Source organism: Nothobranchius furzeri, chromosome 15 (assembly GCF_043380555.1).
Source record: "Nothobranchius furzeri strain GRZ-AD chromosome 15, NfurGRZ-RIMD1, whole genome shotgun sequence".
NCBI lineage: Eukaryota > Metazoa > Chordata > Actinopteri > Cyprinodontiformes > Nothobranchiidae > Nothobranchius > Nothobranchius furzeri.
Genome location: NC_091755.1, coordinates 33662236 through 33690086, shown reverse-complemented (window position 1 = coordinate 33690086; position 27851 = coordinate 33662236). Strand labels below are relative to the sequence as shown.

The following is a 27851-nucleotide window of genomic DNA, read 5'->3' as shown; positions in this document are numbered from 1 at the left end:
GGTTGGTTGGCCTGCTAAAGGCGGATGTGGTGGTACTTTTTGAGGAAAAGAGTGCGCACACAAACCAAGGTTTCACTGACCCTCATTCACTGTTACTTGTTACTGTCACTGAGTGGTAGTTCATGGGAATTCAGGTTCCATGGAAACGTGGCTACTTCTTTAAACAGCCTCAGTTTGGGGAATTTGCTCTGAATTGAGGAGCTGATAGTCACAGATGGTCAAAAACCAATATGGGTAATTATGGGATACCAGTTTAATTTAATAGCTGTGAAAAGGACCATAATATATAACAATGTTCGCATAAATTGCTATGAAATGTTTTAAGATTAGTCACTTTAACCCACTCTGGAATCAGTTTCACTGTAACTATTCAGTTTAATTTCATTTTTCTTTATTGTAAAGAATGACATACGCGCAAGACACACGCAGAATTCAAATGGTGTTTCTTCAAGTGCCCGCTGCAAACAGCAAAACACAAATACAAATGTAGAAGTAAAGTTAGAAGTCTTTAAGGTAAAACAGAGGAAAAATGGCTGTAAGTTCAGCAAACTTCAAATCCTTCCTTTAGGAGGAAAGAACCAGCATAAATCTGGCCATGTGGTAAGTAGCAGCTACGCTAGGGGAGAGGAGATTATGGAGTGGTGTTATATATGCGACGTGCCAATGTAGTCATGCTAATTATGAACTTTTACAAGCTGATGAATCTGAATGTACATGACAGGTATGGTCAAAACACACATCATTACTTTTCATTTCAGTTGCAGTACTACATATGTGCAATACAGGGCCTAAGGTTTAGCGGATTAGAAAATATCTCCTGAATCTGTAGATTATTTTACCATCCTTTTATTATAGTTTTTAATACTTATTCAGTATGCTTATGGATATGTGTGTGTGTGTGTGTGTGTGTGTGTGTGTGTGTGTGTGTGTGTGTGTGTGTGTGTGTGTGTGTGTGTGTGTGTGTGTGTGTGTGTGTGTGTGTGTGTGTGTGTGTGTGTGTGTGTGTGTGTGTGTGTGTGTGTGTGGGTGGGTGGGTGGGTGGGTGGGTGGGTGGGTGGGTGGGTGGGTGGGTGTGCGTGCGTGCGTGTGTGGATATGTATATATGTATATATGTGTGTGTGTGTGTGTGTGTGTGTGTGGGTGTGCGTGCGTGCGTGTGTGTGTGGATATGTATATATGTATATATGTGTGTGTGTGTGTGGGTGAGTGGGTGGGTGTGCGTGCGTGCGTGCGTGTGTGTGTGGATATGTATATATGTATATATATGTGTGTGTGTGTGTGTGTGTAAATGAACATGTGTGTGGGTATACATGTTCTTATGTGTTTTTAGGTATTTTTATTCTCATTTATTGTGGTTGTTGTATGTTTTAGAGAGCGAACATCTACCGAAGACAAATTCCTTGTAAATATACTTTTACTTGACCAATAAATCTGAAATCTGAAATTTGAATCTGAATAGCTTTTAGCCCAGTTGACCCATGAGCCGACCAGAAAGGGAGGAGACTTAGGTTAAGCCGGGCGCACACTGTGCGACTTTTTCACTTTTTTGGAGCCAATTTTCCACTCGTGCGAGAATCCACGAGATCGGGGAGAGTTTTGCGTTGAGCGTTGTGTAGTGTACAGGGGGTTACGAGAGGCGATTAACACCACGTGACCAGCTACCAATCAGCAATCATGAGCTTGCGCAAACTTCTGGTGTGTTTGATATTTTGCTCGTCCCTCGTGAGGGTATCGCACTGTTGAAGCGGCGCTGCGACCCAAAATGTATCAGAACCGCTCACGGCGCATGCGCAATCCTGCATCAACACCGCTCGCCCGCTATTTCTCTAATAACACACGTTGTTCGTTTTTATTTCTACACGTTTTTTTACTCACAAAGATTGTCAAGAAAGCGTGTTTGTCGTGTTCATGTCAAATTAAACTGATCACAAAACACAGATTTACTTTCTTTATTTCGTTTTCCTCATCCAACCCCCATAAATCCCTGTGTGTCCTCCTGAAGCACTCCTGAAGGACAACAGGCAAGACAAAAAAGTCTGACGTGTTGAGTAAAAACGGCTATTTTTAGCACATTTTTAGGTCCGACGTGTTGCTACCAGACGTACAGTGTGAGCAGTCAGGTCGCATGCGAGAACTGGGTCGTACAGTGTGAGCACATGACTCGTGAGATCTACCCTGTGAGGAAGTCGTACAGTTTGAGCTGAAGCTGAGTGCTACGAGTGAAAAAGTCGCACAGTGTCCGCCCAGCTTTAGGCTTCTTATTACTTTACCTTTCTGATCAGAACAAATTTTGTTTCTCCAAATTTAAGTAATTTAAAAAAACTATTTACAGCAAGGCCTGACCCCATTCTCCCTTTCTGATGAGCTTAAGTACCACCAGATTACTGTAATGTTCCACAGGCCATCTTATCAGATATTCCTGGCATGTGTGGTGTGTTAAGAGTGCTCTGACATGCTCAAAAGCACAGCATGATTATTCTGATCATAACTCGAGAATACTCAATATGTTGGATTGTCATGCCCAAATATCAAGGACAAATGAACATGCTACCTGTTGGATGTGACATGTAGCCAATCAGAAAACGAGGCTATGGAAGCACACTGCATGCTCCTCCTCTATCATGTTTGTTTAATATGAAGTTACGTTTGATCTTGAGAGGTAAGGTGAGATTTCCCAGTTTCTGGAAATGTTAAGTGTGAAACCAGTTTTTGTGTGGTGTGTTTTGCCGTGTTGTTGCCACACACAATAGCTCCAAAACTAGTATATCTGTGACTTTTAAACACCTCTCATGTTTGGAAAATTGTCCAACAATCTTAAACTGTTGCATACAATGGACTCTTCCTTTCAATATATGTTGCTTGCCGTGTGTACAGAGCTCTCAGAGCCCATATCTGTTGGTTTTGTTGAAAATGAAACCCCTAACAGCTGTAGGTTGGTTTAGCTTAGCATATAGCATATCATACATAGCAATCCTGGCTTTGTTTCACAGCAGGATAAGTCTGCCTCTCAACACGTAGGTCTTTGTATGATTTTTGAGGTATTAGTCCGTCCGTATCATAGTCCTTTCACTAAACTATGCTAACAGACCTTTTTTTCATAAATACATATTTCTGACATTTGTATTTTTTTTTTCACTTCTGACTCACAGTGAGTTTTGGACATGCAAACCTCTTGTGGAGTTCTGAATTTCTGAGGTTGTGTGTGTCACAGACCTAGCCACCCCTAAAGTGGGTCGTTTTAAACCTTGTCAAACAACTCTCCATTGGTAATGAACTATTGGATGTTGGAGAAATGTTGGTTTTGTGAGCAATGAAGACAAACAGTTATCTAATGCTGTGATCAAACTACTTTTGGGTGATTTATTAGAGCATTTTACGTCAAACACCTCTCATTGTTGTGCCTTGTGACCCCTAGTCCAAGTACAAACAGAACAAAAACATCAGTGATCTCTTATGTAATGAATGATTAACTCAGTGTTTGCAGGTTGAATCAGTTTCTTCTTCACTTGGATGAACAGTTTTTTTTGTTTTTTTGGATGTCTGAATTTAGTCTAATAGATTACTTTAGGTTTCAGGAGAAAGCAGTGGTAATAATAGTCAGAGAGGTATTTGAAATTTGCTCCTGCTGGAATCATAATTAGGGATGTTCGATATCAGCTTTTTCTTTTTTACAGATATTTGATTGTCTAACCCTTAAAGCTGCTTTGGCGAATTTACAGAACAAGCTAGGTTTTGAATGCAAACACACTCACCCCTCCCCTCGGGCCTCTTTTCTGAGACGCTTCTGCTGGACCTGGACACCTGCGTTTCAAGAGGGTCGCCATTTTCTTGGTCCAATGCCTCTTGTTGTTCATAACTCAAATGGTGTTTTTCTTTTTGGGACTCTGTTTATTGTTCTAAAGTTGAAGTAGTAGAAGCCGGCTGTTTCTCCCTCTGATTTTATTGAGCAACCATCTCACATCAGTGGTTGTCTGTTGCTAAATACACAAGTGCGTCGTAAGTGGAGGACCCAGGGAAGTGTGGCGGTTCGGCAAGACCAACAACCGTATGGTTCGATGGTTGCTTTTGATCGGAAGCGTGTTATTTGCAAAGGTTTTTGGACAAAAACAATAGAACCACTTAACTATTATTTTTTTAAATCTCCACAATATATTTATAGCTATACTTTGTTAGAATGTTGTTAAGAGGCATGAAAAAATGTTTGAAGCTAATTTGTTTTCCAGATTTGTCATAGTAGTTTTAAGTGAGTAAAAACTGACACTGATCGTTTCTGATTTTACATTTCTTTCCCAATATTAGACTATAAAATGGGACCTCCCTAGTGTGCAACATTTGAAAATGTAACCAAACACGCTTCAGTACTCTGAATTTTTTTCATGGAAAACTTGGAATGCAACATTTTTTATTTGATTTGATGGCAGATTCAGACCATTTGTTTCTTCTTCTCTTTCCTCCTCGTAAACAAAGTTGTATTTATTGAAGTCAGTTGGGCTTTTACCAACAATCTGTGTTTAATGGCTCTGATTTTCTTTACCTGTCATGGGTGTTAAATGATTTAGACTTTTGTTTTCTTTAAATACCGGAGTTGTATTTGAAGGCTTTATAACCAAGGTTGTTATTTTTCTGTTTTCTTCCTGATTTATATCATTTTATCCATCATTTATCTCTGTTCTTCTCCTCTTTGGTCTTCCTCATCTCATCAGGTCTTTCCTGTTTGTTCTCTCCTGACGTCTGCTGAGCCAGTCCACCTGTAACTCTATTATTTGCTTGTATTTCGACCTCTTTAGCCCCACAGTTCCTTTCACCACGCTCTTCTGTTTCTTTTCCTTATAAGCAAGTGAAACCCAGATGTTGTCTTTAAGAAACCTTCCCCGAACACAATGTTTGGACAGTGTGTTTTTACAGGCCTCATTTCCCAGCTTCCCTTTGTTGTAACAATGCATCCTGTTTCCATTAGTCTGTTGCTCTGCTCCTCTCAAAGGGACAGAAGACAATGAATGTATATAATACAGCTGAGCACCAAAACAGCAAGGAAACTTGGCTCCCACATACACGCAAAACCAGTTTACATTTTTTAATGAAAGGTTAATTTATCCGCAAGTTAGTCATGCAAAATAATAGGGTTGTACATTTAAACATCTTCATTACGTCCTATTTTGTATTTAGATTCTTATAAAGGCCTAGAAGCTCTGGTTTTCTAGTCTGCAGAGCTCATGGGAATTCTGACAAATGACTGCAGCTCGAGCTTCTTCTCACTTTTTCTCAGTTCTTTTCCTCTCCAGCAGAAATTTTGGCCATGGCTCATTTGTCCTTCTGCGCCAGCTATTCGTGTAATGGTTCATCACTGTTTGGTGTCTCTGCTCAGCCTTTCAACTTTGTGTCTTCTTCTATGTGTTACACATCCAGTGTCCAGGTTGCCCGAGGGATGCCTGACTTAAAATCGACTCTAATAAAGAGTTAAATTTGTCGACCAATATTGTTATTAGTAGTAGTAGTAGTAGTAGTAACTTGTGGTACATTATAACCTTTATTGCTACAAATTAGTAAAATGCAAACATTATTCTTTTCATGGTAACATTAAAGGTTTATGCCAAAAAAACTACAAATTTTTGCTTTTTAATTTTTATGTTTGTTCATATATTCAACTTTTTAATTAATTTCACTTAACCTAATTGGTATACTGAAAAGATTTGTTAACTTGGATGAATTAGAAAAAAAATGTAATGTTGTTTTCTTTAAATATTTTGAAGCTATAAGATTTCTTTGTTTATTGTTGATTGTCAACACCTTTTATTGAAAGCTTTGGTGCTGTTAGACATATTTTTTCCCTTAAATTCCTGCAGAAGCTGCGTGTAATTTTTAGTGATACTACCACTTAACAAATTAATTAATGTTAGAACATTAGTTGTAAATTATTTATCACAGAGTTGATTTTTCATAAAGTATCTCTTATGTATTTATGGCCACCTGTCAAACTTAAACGAACCGTAAAATAATAAAATGCATACGTTTTAGGGCTGATTCTAAAGGCGTGTCTTAGTCTGATATCATTTAATTAAGTAAAAGTACATACAATGGGGTAAAAATGGCTAATAAGTGAAAGTCCACAATATTTTTTTACACAAGTAAAAGTAAAGTAATTAAAAGTAAAAAAAATGTCTGTATTTTAAGAGTATGGGTTAAGGTGTTGCCAAATACACTAAAATAAAAAACTGTAAAAATGCAAGTCTGTTCAACTTCAGTATTTATATGGATGTCCAATATCATCGGTCTACTATTAATGTCAGCATATCGGCATTAAAATTTGATAATGGAAAATATTAGTATTGGTTTTCAGTCTTTTATTGACAACTTTTACATACCATACACATATTATACACCAAACTTCTCCGCCTCTTCTTGTCTCTCACAAAATGTTAAAATATAACAGATGTAAGCTCTAGTTTTAAAGATATTTTAGTTTATTTGGCACAACTTCTAAAGTAGAAATTTGGCCTGCAGTGAACGTACACTGTCCTCACAGCTAAACAGCTAACAAACGACAACAACAAAACAAGAGTTTTCAACCAAGACTTGTTTTTCTTCTAAAATGCTTTATCACTCTAACTGCAATATCCAGAAAAAGAAAAAATGCGTTACTAACTAATACACACACCTTAGATTCACACTTGGAGTATTTAAGCATGCATATGTGATGTTAGTAACATAAAAAGTTTTAGTTTTTCTGTCTATGAGAGGGGTGACAACATATATCGGTAGTACTGGTTTATATTGGTGTATTGTACTTTGTTTAATGCTTTTTTTTAAAAGGCCGTACGTGACCTAGTCATTACAATACAGGCTTTTTAACTTGTTCTATTTGAGAGTGCCTTGGAGTTTCTCTTGGTTTTTCGACTGAATCTTTCCATCCAAAGAGCACCTCAAACCAACGTATGTTGAGTCCAGGAAGCGCTCATTTATAAAAGTTCTTTATTATATTGGTATGTTAGGAGTCAGACAATACCGGTACATCGGATATCTGTAAAAAAGCCAGTATCCAGCATCCCTAATGTGTACAGATGTAAAACTAATACCCTGATTAAAGTAACTTATAACTCAAACTTTTGTAGTGGAGCAGACAGTAATAGCTTTAAAACAGTGTGAGGTAAAAGTAAAAGTACAGCTACAGAAAAAATGTGCCTAAGTACAGGAACTAAGTACTTGTACTTTATTACATTCAACCATTGTTTACAAGTTATTTAAGCTACAGTTATTCAACATTAGTTTACTTTTCATAGATTATTGGTGTTTTCTTGCTGCTGCTTCTTGGCCAGATCGTCGTTGTAAATGAGAATGAGTTCTCAATCGACTCATCTGGATAAATAAAGGTTAAATAAATAAATGCATTTTCTGCGTTTATTTAAATTCTAGTTCTGTAGAGTATCAGCACCACTCAGTCTCATTTGACTTAATCCGGGTCCACCCAGCTAGACAATATAGGTATTCATCCTTTAAACCAAAGCTAGCAGTGTCTGAAAGGGTCTCATTGTCTTAAATCCTCTTTTGGTTGCTTTCTGTCTTTGCACTTATCTCGCATGGTCACTCCACACCACTGGAGAGAATGGCACTCATTCAAGGACGCAAATCCAATATGTTTCACCAGTTTGGCAGCTAGGAAGCAAAAATCAGCCAGACAAATTTCCATCGAGCTTTCTGATGTGCACAGATTTATTGTTGGCTTATGTTGACGAGGGAAAAACACAGAACCAACAGGAAGCAAAATACTGAGGAAGCAATGGGTTATTTTTTTCAAACTGTGTGTTTGAATGTGAGTGTTTGTTTGGGAGCTTTTGCTTCACGTCTTCAGAAAGGGATTTTTTCTGGTGGGAAATGTTCTGTCTTCCTGTGGAGCCTCTTTTCATGAAGTGAGCCTGCAATCGGTCCCAAGCTGATGAATGCTGATGAATATTCACACAACTGACAAAGAGGGCTCAGATACACAAAAGCTGAAGCCAATTAGCGTTCCAACGCGAGGAGACAGTGAGAAATAAATTCAAGGATCTCAGAGGAATCATAAAATCGGTGGAACAAATCGATTTGAGTCCTAGTGGACTCTGACTTGCTGACGATGGCCAGAAGAGAGAATCAGCATGGGTGTCAAACTGGGGCCATGTGCTAATGCTGCACTCACGTAGGTGTGTGTTTTTGCTTTAAGGGCTGAGCCCTAACATTCTAGTTTCTGTCTCCATCTGTTGATTAACATCAACAATGGAGGTAGGTGGAAACCCACGCCCAACTAAACAAAAGATGGATTGTTTTATGTTAGTCTTGACCTTCTGGTGCTCTTCCCTCTGGTACTCACATCAGAACCTTTCACCTACTTTAGTGTCTATGTCACAGGAGAGATGACGATCCCTGTCCTTTAGACAGCAAAACCATGGTTCTGTAACCCCAGAACTTATCTATTGATCTTTAAATTCTCGTTTTTTATTAGAAACGTTTTTGGGAATGTGTTGATTGTTTTTCCATTTAGAATTTTTTTTTCACTTTACTTCGTTCAAATTTCCCCCTTTTTAATGTATAAACACCCTAATCAGATGTAGGATAATGGAATTATGGAAATACAATGGGAATATGTTTACTGATGTCTCGTAGATCAGCTATCAGTTTACGGTATGGATTAGGGGTGTGTATTTGCAAGAAACTGGCAATACGATATCACAATACAGCGAGACCATAGGATGTATCACAATACTAAAAGCAGGACAATATTAGCTTTTTTTAGACTGATTTTATTTGGAAAACTCAGGCCTGATGCTTCCACACATCAAGTGTTATTGTGAGATCTTGGTGTTTTGTCTGAAAAAAGGTGGAAAGTACTGCTGCCTCCTGACAGTTGGAGGTTGAATTGCACTACACCAAAGACATTGTTTTTAAATTCTCAAACAAAAACATCATTACACTACTTTCAAATATTTATTCTGTATCATAACCAAAATATCGTTATATGTCTATGTGCCGATACTGTCTCACATCCCTAGTCTTGATTGCTTAACAATAAGATGTTAATTCTGATAGTTATGCCACAGAAAACAGCTGCAGGTCAGAATTAGATCAGAACAAGTTTTAGATTATTTCATTAAGTTGTCTTCAGCACAAATATTTTCATTTTCTACTATATTCCCCATCATTAGCATTGATTAGATTTGATTTGTAATGCTTCAACAAATAATTGAGTAATCTGGGGTTAGATTAAAACGGATGAGGAGAGAACCTGCATCTCTTATTTACCTTAGAAGTCTAAATTCAGGTGTAGGATTGTTGTCAGAACTGCTTACTCATGGTCCAGCTGAGAATAGATACTTTGGACTGCAATGTATTGTGGTAAAGAAACTAAATAGTAAAATAAGTACAGAGCATTACTTTCTTTGTGTATTGTTTACTCTGTATATAAATTAAACTGTTAAACAAGTCAGTCAGTTGTCTTGTAGAAATGAACAGTAAATCCAGTATCCACCCATTTCTTAAATGTCATGATCACCGGTCCTCTTTAAGGTTTTGTTGCTTTTAATTTACTAACACTGCCAGAGTTTACCCTCGAGTACCCATAATGCAATAGGCTGAGGAGTGCATGGTGGTTGCTGTGCTTTAGCCATGCAAGCTGCTGATTCTGGGTTTCTGTGCCTTAAAACAGCATGGTGGTTGAACCAACATCTTCTGCAATAATCTGTCTGTGTTTTCCCCCTTTAGGGTGGTGCTATCTCAATTCTGTCAGCCTGTGAAAGACCCAGTGAAATTGTTGGAGTGGTTCTGATAGCGCCAATGGTCAAAATGAATCCAGAGTCGGCCACACCATTCAAGGTTCCTATTTTTCTTTCTGCTCCTGGTCTATAAAAGGACACTCCTTAACCCTCCCACTGTCTTTATGGGTGACCCCACGAGGAAAGTTGAACATTGAGCAGGATTGATGGTTTATCCCTTGAGGTCCACATGGCAGGAGTGAGGTGGTGCTCACTCCTCACCCCTGCCACGTGGACCCAAGGGAAAAACCATCAACCCTGCTCATTGGTCAACTTTCCTTGCGGGGTCACACCCATTAGAACAGTGGGAGGGTTAAGGCAATAATGCTTGGAGACACTAGGCAGTTTTGGCTTGCTTCAGCACCCTCTATTGTTTGTTTTAAATTACTGTTTAAACCAGCTGACCACATATTTTAAGTTTTACATACAAGCGCAATAACATGATCGCGAGGTCTGTATCCATTTGGAAACCTTATTTGTCTCTTAGCTCTTGCTTCCTGATGTTGACTGTTGTTTGATCCCCTTGTGGTCAGATGTTCTTTTTCTTTTCTTTGCTTTTTTTCAATGAACATTTTATGGGAAATTTCTGGAAAAATGCTAATACAGGAAGATGTCGGGAAACAGGACAGCTATAGTTCCGAGGTGTAAACATGGATTGCTTTAAAGTGTTACGGTTCTTGAGAGAAACATGACTTTGCAGGAATTCAGGTCACCGGTCTGAAGAGGTTCAAGTGGCAAATATGGTATCTTGTCCACAAGGAGCAGATGGGACAATTCATTCGCCTTGTAAAGCAGGGGTCCTTAACTAAATTTGTTCAAGGGCCACAGTTTTGTCCAGCAGAAGCCATGAGGGCCAGATGCCCTTCTACAATAAAGTTCAAGTAATATTGTATCTCAATATCTTAATATTTAAAATGGCTTCGTTTTCCATCTACACTGTTTTGATTGTAGTTTGAGTAGTCTTAAACAATTACTTATATTTGGGACATGAATATTGCTGCTAAACTTAAACGTCCCCCTTTTGTGGAACATTAGGGCCCAAAGGGTTGGGGGGCCAAGTGGAAAGGTCTGGTGGGCCGGATGTAGCCTTCGGGCCACTAGTTGAGGTTCACCGCTGTAAAGAGTTTTTAGCACCTACTGGCTCAAGGAAATGATTTAAAAATATGACAAAGTTACTTAGTGTACCTTTCATAAGGATGTTCGATTTTGGCTTTTTTACCAATATAGTCTTAATTCTCGATACCGATATAAATTGATGCCAATACATGCGGGGTCTAAAAACTAAATAATATTAGGTAATATCTCCTACCATCCATACTTAAACTTTAAATATTATCAGTGAACTAGCAGTAGCTAGTAGCTAGAGCAGTAGCTTGCAGGTTCGATCCCGGCTCCGGACAGAGAACTCTGCTGTTGTGTCCTTGGGCAAGACACTTAACCCACCTTGCCTGCTGGTGGTGGTCGGAGGGACCGGTGGCGCCTGTGCTTGGCAGCCTTGCCTTTAAGTTAAGCCAGTTGTGCCAAACAGATAAAAAAAAAGCTGACATATTTTGACTTTTTGACTATGGAGAAATAAAAAAATGTATTATCATGTTTTCTTCAAAACTGTTTTCAGGTTTTCGTGGCAAAGATCCTGAACCACATGCTGCCCAGCCTCCCTCTGGGCTCCATCGAGTCCAAATGGATCTCACGGGACCCACATCAGGTTAGAGACAGACGTAGATCAGCGTGTGGTGGCGGGTCAGTGTGCTGTACTGGTCTGTAATTGAAATATCAGGAGCATGTGGTAGAAGGAAAATCCTGAGGCCTTAAGGGGGAAGAACGTGCATGTTGATATTTTCATTTGTTTTCATATTTTTGGACATTCCCTGGAGGAAGGCCCCCCCCTTGTGAAACAGGCTTTGAGGGTTTATTTGTTCAGACATTTATTGTTGGTTACTATTTAAAACTATAAACATGGTGTATTTACTTTGTCTCACACCCAAACCATTTATATAATCCTTCAGATTAACCACAGGAGAGCCAGAAACACACACTCAGTCACGTCCACACACCTGCACAGACACATATTTGCTCCTGAATGTGATCTGTGTTGTGTGTGTGCATATACGTCAGCGGTTTCACATCCTGTGACTTCTGCTTCCTACCGTCACCTTGGGGAAGTTGTGTTTTTCCCACACACAACAATAGAATGATGTGACAGACTTGACATATAACATTTGTGAAATGATTTAGTCAGAGCCAAATTATGTGCAAGTGTATTCCTCTACTCGATGGGACTGCTCTCAGTACCCACAAGTACCTCAATTTCTGCTTATGAAATAGTGCTTCCTTGATCTGCGGTCGCGATCTTAATGGTGGAGCGCTGCAATGAGCCGGCTTATGTATATGCATGAGATCCACAAGGTACTTTGCTTTGACCATTTATGGCAGAAAGTGGGCGTGTTGAGGGCGGGACATGACTCTGAAACAGCTGAGAACCTTTCTAGTTAGTCTCTGATTTATAAAGCGGAGATCGCGTGAAGCTGTGTGTGATAACATTTCTGCTTTTTGTAGATTGTGTGAATTTGTTGGTGTCTTCAAAAATGATCTGACATAGCCAGGATGAGAGTCACCTTTTAGTGGGCGAGGCCTATAAAGACAGCTTGGTCATTTTTGGAATCAAGTCGTTGGTGTGTTTTGTGTTCACTTAGAAATCAATATCATTGTAAATGAGCCTAATGTTGCTCAGTAATACTTTTTCTTATCTGTGGCATAACGTTATGGTGGTGAAAAGATGAATGATTGAATTTTTTCAGGACGTGTTCAGCTTGAGTAATGTCAGTTATGGAAACCGATTAGTGTAAAAACCTGCTTGTAGCTGGTGTTTTCGGTGCGTCTGATCTGATTCTGACGAGCATCAAGATAAAATCCTTTCATTCTTGATGGGAATGACGCCTTCTATTAATAGTAAGTCCCAGCAGGAGGACTGAATGATCTGATGGTAAAAGAATCATTTTAAGACTCTTATGCTGGAAGTTGTTTTTTATCACCTCTGACATTTTAGAAAAGTAATTTCTGCTGACACTGATCTCGTCTGTGTTCACTCAGAAACTGAATACTCATGAGTTTAGTGCACAGCGTGTATGATGGGTGCGTCTATTTCTGTTCAGGTCAGACTTAAGCTCATAAAAACTTTCCTGTTTTATATTTATATTCTTAACAGTCTTCCTCTCACTTAGTTTGCAACTTTTATGGGTTTTAATAGCTTCGTTTCCAGTCATTCTTGTGTCACTCCTTTTAGAAAGCCAAAAAAGGAGCTTTCTTTGTAAACGAAAATTTGTATCTAAAAATTTTGTTTGTAAACCCTAACTTCTTAAATTGTGTACCCAATTACGGACATTAAAGATGCTCAGAGTGAAATAAGCCCTTGTATTTCTATCTAGTATAAACATTAGAAAAATATATTTAAATGAGAGTTCAATGTCAATTATTAAAAGAGGACATATTATGCAAAACCCACTTTTTGCATCCTTTTGAGCTGCCATGTAGGTCTCTGGTGTTTCTATAAATACTCTAAACATGAAAAATATCTGTCCATCCATCTTCTGTCAGTGTTTAGTTTCAGGAATTTTGTGTCTAAATCAAGCAGTTTTAAAAAATCCCCAATTGTGATGTCACAAATGAGGAAATCAGCATAGAACCACCTATCAACTCTCTACGTTGAAGGAGGAGCAGCTCTACTCTGAGCCCCTCCCAGATGTTGAAACTTCTCACCTGATTGGGGGATGGGTGGGCGTGGCCAGCTCTGGCTTGCTTTCTTAAAGTGATAGGCGCCCTGAAACGGCTCAATCTGGAAGGTACATAAACTGTCAAGAATAAAACAGCTGAAATTGCTTTGTGTGGGAGAGATTTAGTGAAAAGAACGTCACAAACATGTGTTGGATCAACCATAGAAATAACTTTAAACAGTCATAATCTGTCTCCTTTAAGATGTATATTGTGTTTATTTTATTGTTGCCTCTGAAATCTTGTCTGTTTTGTCTAATATTTTCCAAACATTTCTGTAAAATCAGGCTGTGTTCAGTGTTAAAGCTGTTCTCTCCCCTATCAGGTGGAGGCGTACAACAACGATGCGCTAAATTACCATGGCAGGTTACGGGTGTCCTTCGGCATGCAGCTGATGGTGGCGACAGAGCGCATCGAGAAGGAGATTCCAAACATCAAGTGTCCCTTCTTGATCCTACACGGTGACGCTGACAAGCTCTGTGACATCCAAGGCTCCAAGATGATGTACGAGAACGCTCCAAGTTCAGACAAGAGAATCAAGGTGAGAATGATTCATTAACCCTGAGTTAAACCTAACTGAGTTATCAGATTTAGATTTTTTTTTTAAATCTAGTTTACTTTTTCAGTGTAGATTGAAGATTTTCACTGAATGGCAATAGCAAAATTGTTATTTTTCAGTTTTAGATGGGTTTAGTGGTCAGCTAAATTCAGAATCAACTACTTTATTTTTAGCTCTCTTCCCATCAGCCTGATGTAATATGTCTCCATTATGTGGAAAAGATCAAGGCCTAAAATAAGACTAGCCTAGTGAACCAGACCAAATCCTTGCCTTGTATATTTATTTAGTCTGACTTTCCAGGCTAAGACTCTTATAATTTAATAGGATATTGTTTTCTTCATTTAAAAGCTGGATGATTAAATAAAGATTGGCTTCAATTGTTTTTCTAATCTGCAGATATATTTATTTCAAATGAGTTTCCTTATCTGGCTTTTTTTAACAATAGCTTTTTTATCTTTTTTTATTTTACATGCCCACTCCGGTCTGTTATATAGTGTTCTTTGTACTTTAGATATTGAATTTATGACATTGAATTTTTATTCTGTGAAATTATGTATTTGATTATTTATGTCTTAAAATACACCTGTAAAAACTTCATCAGTAAAAATTCAACAACAGAATTTCAGCAGCAAAAATATAACTTCAGAAATTCAGCAGCAAAAATTTTACAACTTAGGTGAAGCTGGTGACCCAAGCCAAAAAGATTGTCCTTCAATCAAGTCGAGTGGCTTTTGGCCTTCTCCCATCACAAGTGAGGTGCTGACTCAATCGAGTGAGCTTTGGCTTGGGGTCACCAGGAGGTCACCTCATTTGTTGTTGAATTTCTGAAGTTGAAATTCTGCTGTTGAACCTTTGTGGGTAAAATTGTTGCTGGTGTGTTTAAATTATAAAAAAAATCTACAAAAATTCAAAGTAAAAAAAGTCATACTCTGGTGAGACTATTTCTTCCATAGAAAATATTAAAAATAAAGAATAAAGGTAAAACAAAAGCTTTATATATAAATATAATTTTATTTTTTACTGAATGCATCTGACCTAATATTTTGACAGCTCTATGATGGAGGCTACCATGCTCTCCATCATGACCTTCCTGAGGTGGTTGAGTCTGTGCTGAAGGATGTGTCTGACTGGATCACAGAACGACTTCCCGTCGCGACAACGCCGCCGCAGCAGCAAGGCTTGTAGATTTCTAACTCACAAAGTTCAGTCAGCGCTCCAAGGAAACTCCCGACCTTGTCTAACCGGTCCTGAAGCTTGTCTGGAATAAGATACACTACTATTCCTCGGTTTTGGAGACACTTTCAGACAAATATAGATAAACTTTAAGTCTATTAGAAAAGTTAATTAACTCAATCTTTTGAGTATCTACTGTACTTTCTCTGTACTGTCATAGGTCAGACCACTGATTTCAAACAGTTGATGGTTTCAGACACTTTTAATTCCTGAAACTCAGCAGCAGTAGTCAGTTTCCCAGCAGAACTTGTGATCAGGGATGTGCCTCTTGTGTTCCAGCCAGTGGGCTTTTTCGATTACTGCTTTCTTTATCGACGTAGAACTGCTGTTGTGTGCAGAAAATCACATGAAGATGAAATAAGCAAGGGTTTCAAGTGCAATAATGAAGTTAAACTCATCTGCAAATGGGCATTTCTTTTCTCTTTCTTTTTTTTTTGTTTTCCTCATCTGCCATTTACAAAGAGGTCAAAGGTCAGGGCAGCATGTCTGGAGGAGCTGTCAGATGATGATCCGTTCAGGTTGGCTGACTTGGGACATTTATACAACCAGAATGAAAGTTTGTTTTTACTCCTCTCAGCTGTATCTTAATCTTCCTTAATTGCTGTTTTCCTTTATGAGCAGAAACTTCTACGTATTTATACCAGATCCTGTCAAATCCTGACTTCTCCCATGGGTTTCCTTTGTTTAACCTGAACACAGGTGGCTGCTTATTTCATGACAATTTCTTAAAGGCGCTGAAATGATGCATCAGACGTATCTCTTTTAATTAATAATAAATATTAAAGGAGATTTTTTAATACTGAGCCAACCTGAGTCTCACTTAAACAATAAACATTTATTAACCAGGTGTTCTTTTTTAAATGTTTTTATCTTTTCGCTTTGTTTTAATTTAGGCTTGACATATTTGCTTGGTAAATTCAAAGTACCTTAAAGAGCAAGTCACCCCCTACAAGAAACTTACTTCACTCCCTCTTCATGTTTGAAAAATGCAACAAATGCTGTTGCCTAGCAGACCGAGAGGGCGGAGCCGCTAACAAATACACACACAACACACACACACACACACACACACACACACACACACACACACACACACACACACACAGGCTCACAACGGCATTGTGACATCATAAGGACCAGTTTACATCATAGCATACCTCTTAGCCAATAGCGGTGGCAGATTTAAATTGGAATGCAGTGCAGAGTTTTTACCTGACAACGGCACAACACTGACAGTTTAAGGCAGAAAATTACAATTTTAACTAAAATGCACTAAAGTACAAAACTATTAACTACACGTGTCTGCAGCACAATTAGGCACACATTTATATAGTTTACCAGAAAAAAAAGTTGATTTGGGGGTGACTTGCTCTTTAAAGAACTTTAAAAGGTAATAATGTTAATTATAATAATTATATTATTTTGGGTGAAATGCATAAAGACGTAAAAAGAAGTTGTATTCTACTGTAAGTCAAGGTCATAAAGACATTGTAAAAAAGGACACATCAAGTTTACTTATTTAGCACATAAATCTTTTTTTTTAAATAAAATTAATATGTGCCATTAACCATGGCAGATATAACATTGTCATTTCAAAGAGGCTATGGATTATTCTGTCAACTTATTTAGGGGGTCTGCCGGTGTTGTACCATAAAAAGCATCCCTTGCTGTTTGTTATTGTGCTTAGAGATGAGCTTTCCTTTAGCCTAATGAATTAGCCGATCAGTTTGCTTACTTCTTAATTGACAATCATGGTATAAAATTCAATTCAATTCAGTTAAAAAATACTTTATTAATCCCAGAGGGAAATTGATTGCTGTAGTAGCTCAGAATAATAATAATAATCAAGTCATCAAAGAGTTATTGTATATTACAATGGCTGTTGGCAGGATCTCCAGTAGCGGTCAGTGTTGCAGCGAAACTGAAGAAGCCTCTGACTGAAGACACTCTTTCGTTGTCGGACAGTCTTGTGAAGAGAATGCTCAGGGTTGTCCATATTGTTTTTTGTACTTTATATCAGAGAAATCAAAGCAGTGGTTTTAGCTTAGTCTCTGTTATTTTCAGCCCTCCCTAACAGCGCTACTCCATACCTGAATTCCACTATGACTAGCAATAATTTCAGCTTTTATTTCTGGTAGCACTCTAATTATAGGCTAGAAAGAAAGCCAGACGCTAAGATCAGCGTTAGGTATCATCATGCAGTTTGTAATTAGCAGCTACCTGATGGTTCCACAGATTCATCAGTTGTGCGAAAATACTGATTAAAAAAAAGTTCAATGTTTGGGCTTTGTGGATAATCTGACCCAATACCAGCCATTTGTAGATTTTGATATATTACGTCTTTTTTATTTCCAAAAAATAACAGTGAGCTAATTCTGTTTTTTTTTTTATTTAGATGTTTAACCCCGTAGAGATTAAAGACTTGTGCATTAAAAAGACAATGTAGGGGACATGGTGTGGTATCCATGGTTACTAGTAGTCACAGCAGCAGTCTGACAGCGACGTTTTGTTTTAATTACATTTACACATCTCATCACCGGGGTGATTCCAACCAGAATGGTAGAATGAGGTGCATGTCTGCTTTTTTTTCTGCATCGTGCCAACTTCCCGTCTCTGCTCTGTCTTGTCTTGCCCTGTTTTGCTACGTTTGATCTGTTTTTATTTCTTTCTCCTTCATTTTTTTTACCTCCAAGTGTTAATGAACGTTCTTTGTTCTGTTTATCACATGTGCCATTGTTTTGCTTCAGATTGAGACATCTTGTCTACAAACACCCACAACTGCCACAAACAGCAAACTATCAGAGCAGCAACATGCTACAACGCAGAGATATGATATCTATATTTCTTAGGTATTTTTTTGCCAGACCGTTTTTTCTGGATCTTTCTCAGAACTGCTTATCTTAAAGTTCAAGTGTTTTTTAAATGTTTTTCAAAAGAACACTTTGCAAATTGCAGAGGAAAGTTTGATTGATTGATTGATTGATTGATTGATTGATTGATTGATTGATTGATTGATTGATTAAAACATGCCCAATTAAAAAAAAACAGGAAAAGCAAAACTTACAGCAAGTACTAATAAACATTCATTCATTTGCACAGGTTTTAGAGAATTTTCTGTCTGAACGACGTGTGTGAGTGAAGGTATAGTTGGAAATGCAACCTACTGTATACCTGATTCCCTGCAGGAGTCAGACCCTTATACCCCAACCAGAACTGTGAGCATTTCAGACACAATCTCCCCCTAATTAGGCTGCAACAGGCAAACACAGCACACACACACACAGGCTGCACAGTCCCAGCTGAATTCAAACACCTAATGGCTCCCCTGCTGCACCACATCAGCACAAAGGGTTCAGCTCACGGGGTAATTCCAAAGCCCTACCTGTCAGACTGCGTGAGTCGATATTACTGCTATTGTTTCCGTGTGAGGATAGGGACAAGAATGGGATGCTGTGAGAGAATAGAGAGGAAAGAAGATGACAGTAACCATGGCAGCACTTTCTTTTTTTTTTCTTCCTGCAAAAAAAGACCTCAGTAAAGACAAATGGCTTCATTAATTCAGTGGGAAGTATGGCAGACGGTTCTGCGCTCTCAGGGCTTGTTGTCCATTTGCTGCTCTGAGGATTCCCTTTTGTGTGAGTGTTGAGATAAGAGAAGGAATTACTAGCATCATCAGCTCACAGTGAATAATGAGAGCTGCATAGACTCAGTCCCAAACAAAGGACACCATGTTCAGCTTATATAAGGAGGAACAATGTGCATTACTCTCTACATTTAATGGTGCATGAAGTAAGAAGGACGTGCTGTGGTCAAATTTGGGTACTGCAGTCCATGAATCAAAACAAACGAGTCTGCTCTGAGCAATCGTTGCTAGTTAGGGATCAGCACCAGAAGATTCCAGACGATAAAGGTGAAGACGAGTCATACGCGGTGCATTGAGAAGTAGATAAACACATTTCACCGTAATATCATGTTTTTAGTACTAGAAAAAAATCTGCTTGAGATATTTTTAGAACTGAGTATTTTATTTCTAATTCACCATTAGCATTGTTTGCTCATTGTTAGCCTTTAGCCTACATTACCCGACATTAGATTAAAACAAAAAGGATGCTGTGGCTTCTTGGGATCAAAAGAATTAACTTCTGGGTCGCTCCTTTTACTAGCTTCTGTTTTTTTCCTCAGTGCTGCTGCTCTTTGCCGGCCGGTGTCAAATTACAAGTGCCAGCACAGACGGGCTCTGGAACAGGGAAGTATAAAGGAGGGACTGATTGTAAAACATGGCAACAACCCTCTGTGACCTTTTAAAAAAAGTTAACATGGCAACCCTCCAGCCAACTAAGAATGAAATCTGATCCAATGTAAAATTCCTTCCAACACGACTGAGACATTAGACTGTTTTGTAAATATTTTGCTGTAAAAACCGTATTTACGGCTAGTTAATACTTCTCCATCTGAGTCGGTGCGTAGACATTCAACACCATTATCTGTTGTTGCAAGGGCTCTCCAACAAAGCTCAAGGCAACAAGGTTGGACGTGGAGCCCATTTTTCTAAATATCTGTCGAAAGCAATGGAGACCGCAAGCCTGTGATTGGTCCGGACGCAGCTTCCTCTAACTTTGTTGACAACACTGCCATTCCCCCTCAAAAAAATAAAATGAGAACCGAACGTGTCTAGCGACAGACACGGAACAGATTGAAGAACGTCTACGGAATAAAGTCAGACGATATAAATGTTAATACACCCATAACTAAAGAAGTACAAAGATATGCAGCAAACGTTTTATCCGTGTCAGGAAATTACAGGAAACGCGAGTTTAGAGGTGGTGACTGGATGTAGAGGTGGAGGACAAATGTGTGTTAAAAAATCTCTAAAATACATAAACACAATGTAAACACACTAGATACGTGACTGCATTGATGGCAAAATGATCTAGTAAAGCTCTACGCTCTCCGCTGTCCTGGTGGAGAATTGCTTCACAACACAGACACCAACAGAGAATTATAAAGGAAAAGGTCTTCGGCAGTACGCGTGCATGTGAGCGCAAAGTTGCTGACAGAGAAGTATAAACTCGCCTTCAACGAACAAGATTTGTGGAACCAGTTGACACAACTTGGTCAAGTAAATTCAACATTTCTCTTTTAGAGTGTGACGATTCTACGGAGACTTTTTAGTTTTGTTTTGTTTTTCACCAACATTCGTGCATTCCCCCTCACTCACTTTTTCGGTTTGCAGATCCTGTCCTCGTCTTCTCAAGCATTTTCCTTGCCAACTTTCACATCTACTGCATTCAGTCTTCTCATACTAATTCAGCCGCGTGCAAATGCTCAGTTAATGACTTATAATCCACTCGACTAATGAGATCCATCTGAGTCAGGACAGAACAAAAGCAGCAAACCACTGAATCTTAACTCAGCTGCAATTCAACTGGTCTGGATCATCAATAGGACCTTTGTTTCTTTCCTTTTTTTTCTTGACTTTATGACTGTTTCTAAGAGAAGAACTGTTATATATGATGAAGGACCAATGGGAAACAGGCCAGTCTTTCTATGGTTTAATGAGATTATCTTGTGCTGGAACGACTCCGTGTTTGCATGGATTTAGTCGGTGCTCAAATTTTGAGCAAGAGTTGAATTAGATTTTGCCAAAATGCTGTGAATAAAAATAAACGAACACTTTTCAGGTTGATGAAGTTCGACTTTTTAAAAGGCAGATGAAAAAACCGAGAATCAAACTCTAATTGAACTCTTGCTGGTTTTACAACTTACTGACTAAAATATTTCATTGTTTTTTGATAATCTGTTGTAACACGCTGTGTATTAACATCCTCAACACTTGTTTAAAATACACAAAGAATGCATTGTATTTTTCATATATTTTATTTATCTTGTTTAGGATATTTTAGAATAGAGTCTTCATCTATTGGATGTACTGATGACACAATGACATTTTTACACCATAATTCTGTCATGTTTCTGTTACTCGACTGTTTTTGTGCTTGTCACAAATCCTACAAATGTATTAAATGGCTATGTGGTTTATTTGTATAAATAAAAAAAAGAAATAAATGCCTTGATACTAAAAATGAACCCTCATTCAGTTTAAATTTGAATGTATAAAACAGCAGATTCTGTTTTTTGGGGAGGACGAAATAATCCCAAAGTGGTTGGCAGAGTTTCAAAATTAAATGAAAGAATCTTCCCAATATTACATAACATTTTAGATTTGAGCACATTAATTTTATTCAATTTGTCCAAAACTAAAAAAAAATTAAATTATGTAAATTTTAATTCCTAAACTGAAAAATATGGCAGAAATGTTTTGTTTTATTTGGCATTTGTGTTGCTAAGTGCTGTATAACTGAGTGGTGTCATTGTGTCATTTGTGCCTTATTACTAAAATGAATGAATGTATTACTTTTGCATGAATCCATAAGTGTATCTTCATGTTTGTGGCTCAGATAAAGAAGAGTTTTCTTTGGTTGTGTTTTGTCTATCTTCTTTATTTACCTCATTCCATTTACTGCATCATAATCTAATTTATGTTGTGTTTATGCAGATAAACCAGTTCTTGGCACACTATTTGTAATATTTGCACTTTTCTCAAAAAAAGAAACAACATTTTATTATTCAATGCTGGTCATAATTATTGGAAAAGTCAATGTTTCATTTAAATGGGGAAATTTTGAAAATAATTGTAATTGTCTGTATAGATAAAACGTTATCAATAGAAGGGATTTTATAGTTAACTGTCCTATAAGACGCGCGGGAGGGTCAGCACTGCAAGGACTGCACCCATTTTTTTAAGCAATATGAAAAGTGAAAATGAAAAAAATATTGACTCATACGTGCACGTGCGTCTCAGATTTCTTAAAAGGGAGTTCATAAAAGCATCATCCTGACTTAGAAAAAAAACATTTTTTTTGTCATTCTTGAGTCTTCCTTGTAAAAGTCTGTGTTTGTTTGACCAGGCTGAAGGACGTTATTTTCAACTAACTCAGTGCAGATGTTTATCTATCATGTGACATATGTGCAATGTTGTTTGTATACCCCTAAAGATGTACTCCAAATCATAAGTCAATTAAAATTCAGGTAATAAATCATCGTCTCGTAAAAAGTCTTGTACTTTTCACTAATGCACTGAAACCACTTGTCAAGTTGAGGATCAGCAATTGACCGTCGGCATCGAGTGTGACAACATTTTTGTACATAAGAGTATAATATGGGGATTAACTGGATCTCTGAATGTCAAATGATTAATTGCTAAACTGTTAATAAAAGTTAATTCACTCTATCAGAATAAACTGCATCAGTGTTTAAATGTATGGGTGAAGTTTTTTTTAAACAGATTATTTCAAGCCACATGTTTAAAGTTGTTTTTTATTCCCATCTTTATTTGCAAACACACTTTAAAGATGTGTAAAATGGGCTGAAAATGGATGGATGGATCATCAGCATTATTGTTATAATAATAATAATAATAATAATAATAATAATTATTATTATTATTATTATTATTATTACTATTATTATTATTATTATTACAAGAGAACTAGAAGCTTAACAGTTACAAAACACCAGAATTAATAAAAAAAATGTAAATGGTCACTCAGTTCTTCATTCAAATGGAAAAACTGACCACTTTTTATGGACTCCACTGTCAATGTAAGTGGGTTTTAGAAGGTAAAATGAGGTTTTACAGAGTAATTTTTATGTGGTATCAGCTGTAAGTTACAATTGTGCACTTTTTATTATACATTGGTATTTGATAGATTAATATTTATTTGCGGGTAAAATAAAAAGAAAGGGGGTGAATAACAGAGCTTTCAAACAGCTCCATTAATCCACAGCTGAAAAGATATTGACTGGCCAGTAGGTGGCAGCATTGATTAAAGAAATTGACTGAGGAGTCTTTTTATGTGAATGTGTTTGGAGCTCATGGAATCAAAATGTGAATGAACCATTCATTTAACAACAAAAAAAAGCATTTTATTTAAATCAAATTTTTTATTGGACTATATTTATTTTCTTTATAATATAGTTACGGTAGAGTAGATTTGTTCTGGGCGTGGAGTTTGACACTAAAAATAAAAACTGTTATGTTTTTGTTTTCAAAAATTAAGCATTTCCCTTAATCATTCTAACACGATGTAAGTCTTTTTTGCACTGATGAGGACATGTCACAGATCACATCACTGCGAACATATTATTTTATCTATCTATAAATGTGAAACGGGATTTTCTGAAGGTATGCTATATTTATTTATCCCTTTCTTGCTTGTTTTTCTGTCTGTCCCATTTTCATGAAAATATGGGCCAGCAGCTCTCTCTGAGACATTTTTGGAACTGGCTGAAATCACATCAAAAGCAATTCCCAAAAAGAAAACACTTCTAGAAAACCCAAGATCTGAATTCACACTGTAAATATGAATATCAATCTGTCACTATCGGATGGAGTCCATCTTATTCTAATAACTCTCCACAGGGACGTTTTTATGCAAAAACTCATTCATCATCATTATATTTTATGTTTAAATAAACGAAAAATTCCCAACATGTTAAATACAATTTGATTCATGTTTATTCTGTTTTCCCAGCAGGGAGAGCCCGAAGGTTTAGTTTTCCTCTGTGTTAGTTAAAAACAAAGGCCTGAGCCAATCAGAAACCGGTTCAAGGAATTAAATAAGGCCTCTTTGTGACCATGGCAACAGCCTTGCCTCAGTGACAGAAATGAAAAAGGAGATAAAACACAAGCTAGGGTGGTCCTTCACAAACGTCCCAGAATAGTTAAATGTTCAGTGAAACTCGGTGACCCAAAATGTAGTACGGTCCATTCTTCTGATGGAAATGACCACACGACTTTTGGAACCGGAGAAATCTAAAGTAGAAAGATGAGAGTGAGAAATAAGAGTCCTGCAGTAACGCTGTGTGCAGGAAAATAGAAGGAAAAATTAAGCAGAGCAATTTACTTGGATGAAATTCGATTTAATGGGTGCATGGTATTTGATGTTGAGGGCCAAATAGTGTTTGTTTAATCTGAAATGACCTACAAAGGCTGAAAATAATTATTTAAAAAATGATCATTTGCAGAAGAAAATTAGAACGTGCAAAAGGTAAAGCACCTTTGAACTAATCAGATTTGTTTATTTTTCGTTTTTACCATCTGAATGTTTGATTACAACCTTTCGCTGTGTTAAAAAATGAAACTGCTTCTAATCTGCAATTGTGAAAAGGATGTTTTACTTGCAGAAAAATATTTGAATTTACTGGTGTTTATTTATTTATTCATTTATTTATTTATTTATTTATTTATTTATTTATTTGTCTTAGTTATTTCGTCGTCTGTGACGGCTTTTGAAAGACATCCCATCAATACAGCAGATGCATTTCTCAAAAAATCATCGCTGGTTGAAAGCAAGATGAATTTAATTTTTTTGCTTAGACCTCGAAGGTTTCAATGCCACTTCAGGAGGTACGGCTCTCTCCGTAGTGTCCAAATAAGGTTATGCCTTTAGTCACGCCTCTTCTTGAACACCTGCTTCCAATTGGCTATAATTTTCTATAGGTTTGCTCTCATTGGTCAAAATTGTTGTCAATCAATGTCAAACGATTTACGCTTATCGAGTAAGCCCCGCCTCCTCATGCTTTCTGGAGCCAGCGGTTTATCCGTGCATGAAGAGCTGTGTGGATTACCTCGTTGGGAGACAGTAGACCTGCTTTCGGCTAATTTAGCTGGCTTTTTGCGTTGTTAGTACTATCACCGAGTAATTGCCATTGTTTAAAGTTCTGTTTCCCCCCCAACGGTTCTTCTGGTTCGGAGGTGTGGCTCAATGGTGTAAACGGCGAGCAGAGCTCACAGCACGCTTCGCCCACTTGGCTGCAGCAGCTGACTTGTGCATCTTGCTCAGAGCGGAGTTTCCAAAAGAAAACTATCTAGCAGGTCAGCCACTTGGCCTGCCTGCAGCTAGCTAGCTAGTTTTTTTCTTTACTGCCACAATAAGTCCCTCCCTCGCCAATTGCGTGGACGACTGACTCACTGCAGCGCCGAAGTCGAGTACACCCCCCTTCCTCTGAACTTAGCCAGCATCCTTTTACACCTGGCTGGCAAAGGGTATTAGCCCCGCGCTGGTTAGCGACGCTAGGTGACGCTAACACAAAAAACCCGTCTTTTCTGGAAGGACGCAATACTGGCAAAGGGACTGACTAATAAGAAGAGGCTAAATAAGAGAACAAGGAAGACACCGAGGGGGCGACTGGCTAGTTTAGCCGGGGAGCGGTAATTGCACGTAAGTACGAAAGCAGCCTGTTAAACGGCTTACCTGTCTGATATAGCTTGCAGTGTTACATAGCATCGTTTATCCTGCCAGCTTTCTGATTTTAATGCTGCGGCTTAGCACATACTGTCCGTGCGCCATACAACACAAGCTAACGGTGATAGCATGGTAGCCAAGAACTGATGAAGAAAGCGCCCGTTCAGTCGCAGCGCGACCACGTTTGCTACAGTAATTAATTTTTAACAAACGCGTGTCATTATGTTTGGTCAACTTTGATCTGTGGCCCTATCAGTAACCCGAACCGGCGCATTGCTGTTAGGATTAGCTTAGCTAGGTTTGCTAGCTAGTTTCACCCGGCTTCCCACCCAAGTTGGCAAGTCAGCTTTCGACATTTGCAAAGCAATAAATGTTAGTGAAACTCTCATCAACATCACTAAACATGTTCCCACTTCTTTACAAACTCCTATCTGTAGAGTGCATCTGTGAGAACTCGGCGTCCCCGCTTTAGCCTTTTGATAAAGTTGTCTCTCAGGGACAGCACTTCATAAACGTTATTACATTGCTTTAAATGGGATTATAAAGCTATTTTGATTATTCATTCTTAAATCGCCTCCTTTCCTGGTATTTATCACTTGTTATGCTGACCTGTCATCACATAATATACATAATTGATGAAATAACAAAAATTACATCTTATTAACTTAACATTTATAAACCCAATAATTACATCTGTACTCAAACACACGTGAGGTGTTGTCCCAGAATAGTCTGTCAAGTTGTCTTTCTTTTTATCTTTTCAGATTTATAAATTTAACTACCAACAGTACACGCACAACCATGAGTATTGAGATACCCGTGGGATTGACAGAACTGCTCCAGGGCTACACTGTGGAGGTGTTGCGACAAAGGCCGTCAGACCTGGTGGATTTTGCAGTACAGTACTTCACCCGTTTGCGAGACTCCAGAAGTCAAGATGGGTCCAGCACAGGTGGTAAGCCAGGAAAAGGGGTGATGTTTGATGGGGAGCCCATGCAAACAGAATCCAACGGAGATGATGAAGAAGATGATGACTCCGACTTTGAACGTGAGTTGGTATTTTGTTTTTAGATGTTCTGTTCTCAAAATTACGATTTCAAAATCAACAAAACAAGTTTGATGCAATTTTGTGGTGGTTTTATGAAATTTATGCAGTTTGCTGAAGTTTAGTCATCCAACACATATAATACTAAAGTATTCACTGGTAGCTAGTGTCCAAAAGCCCCTTCAATAGAAAACCAGCTCTAATTCACAGAATGTACCTCTAGAATTTCTTGCAATGCAAAAATCAGTTTACTACAAGTGTATCTGAAGCACCCTCCGTGTTGATGGTATCACAGAAACAGCTGTGCATGCTTTGAGCTTCAAGTGAATCAGAAGATTGATTCAGTGTAGTTTTGAAAATGACCAAACAGCATCACTAAAGCCATGTCTTTTGCATATTGACCCCTTCCTTCTGTGCTACTAAGAGAAGTTTGACCTAGGTTAAAACTCAGTAATATGCATGCATGGTTTTTCTTTGTCTGAATGGCGTCTAACTGAAAAGGGTGAAATCTGCAAAAATTCTGCAGTCATCAAATGAGTAGTTAATACCCTCAAAATAATTTTGGATGCCATTATCGCATCTTATCTGACGTTAAAAAAACACTCAGATTTAGGCTTGGGCTGCTAATGTTTTTGGCATTCCAAGTTGTTTACATCTAAATTATGCTATATGCATTAGCTATAAAGTGCATTGAAGCCGTGCAGCGATAAAAGTGAAGGACGTGGGTATGACGCATTTGTAGACATTGGATAGCTGTTGTTTCTGTCAGGCGTGGTAAACAAGGACGTTCAGCTGTTTCAGAGTGACAGTGGAGAGAAATATAAGCTGCTTTGTGTCTAATTGTTCTGACAGGACTCTAGAATACCTGATGCTGCTTAAATTTCAGTTTAAGTCTGATTCTTTTATGTATGCCATGACAATTAATTGAATGCTGAAAGCAATATTGGTCATCTTTGCAGATTTGTACAAGGTGGCTTATGGTGAATGGAGGATTACACTGCTTGTTTCACTTCTCTCACAAGTTGAATTTGGCTGCTGTCAAACAGCTGTGACCTCCACTCGGAGACCGCTGTGTGTTTACTGGCAGATGTGTGTGTAGGACTGCGAGTTTTTGTTAGTGAAGGGAATGTCTGAGCCTATGAAGTAGCTGTGTTCTGACT

The 27851-nt window shown here is 38.1% G+C and overlaps 2 protein-coding genes across 3 annotated transcripts in view; both read left to right on the top strand.

Moving 5' to 3' along the window:
* mgll (monoglyceride lipase) overlaps positions 1–22640 on the top strand; it is a 43905-nt gene extending 21265 nt beyond the window's left edge. For both annotated transcript variants that reach the window (XM_015967419.3, XM_054746350.2), the window contains exons 4-7: positions 9730–9840; positions 11395–11484; positions 13873–14088; positions 15157–22640. In XM_015967419.3, coding sequence (XP_015822905.1) covers positions 9730–9840; positions 11395–11484; positions 13873–14088; positions 15157–15291 — 552 coding nt within the window. In that variant the 3' untranslated portion in view covers positions 15292–22640. The remainder of the gene's footprint in view (positions 1–9729; positions 9841–11394; positions 11485–13872; positions 14089–15156) is intronic.
* Positions 22641–25400: 2760 nt separating this feature from the next.
* The window catches only part of prkar2aa (protein kinase, cAMP-dependent, regulatory, type II, alpha A), a 64239-nt gene continuing 61788 nt past the window's right edge, over positions 25401–27851 (top strand). The window contains exons 1-2 of the mRNA XM_015967408.3: positions 25401–25622; positions 26411–26694. Coding sequence (XP_015822894.1) covers positions 26448–26694 — 247 coding nt within the window. The 5' untranslated portion in view covers positions 25401–25622; positions 26411–26447. The remainder of the gene's footprint in view (positions 25623–26410; positions 26695–27851) is intronic.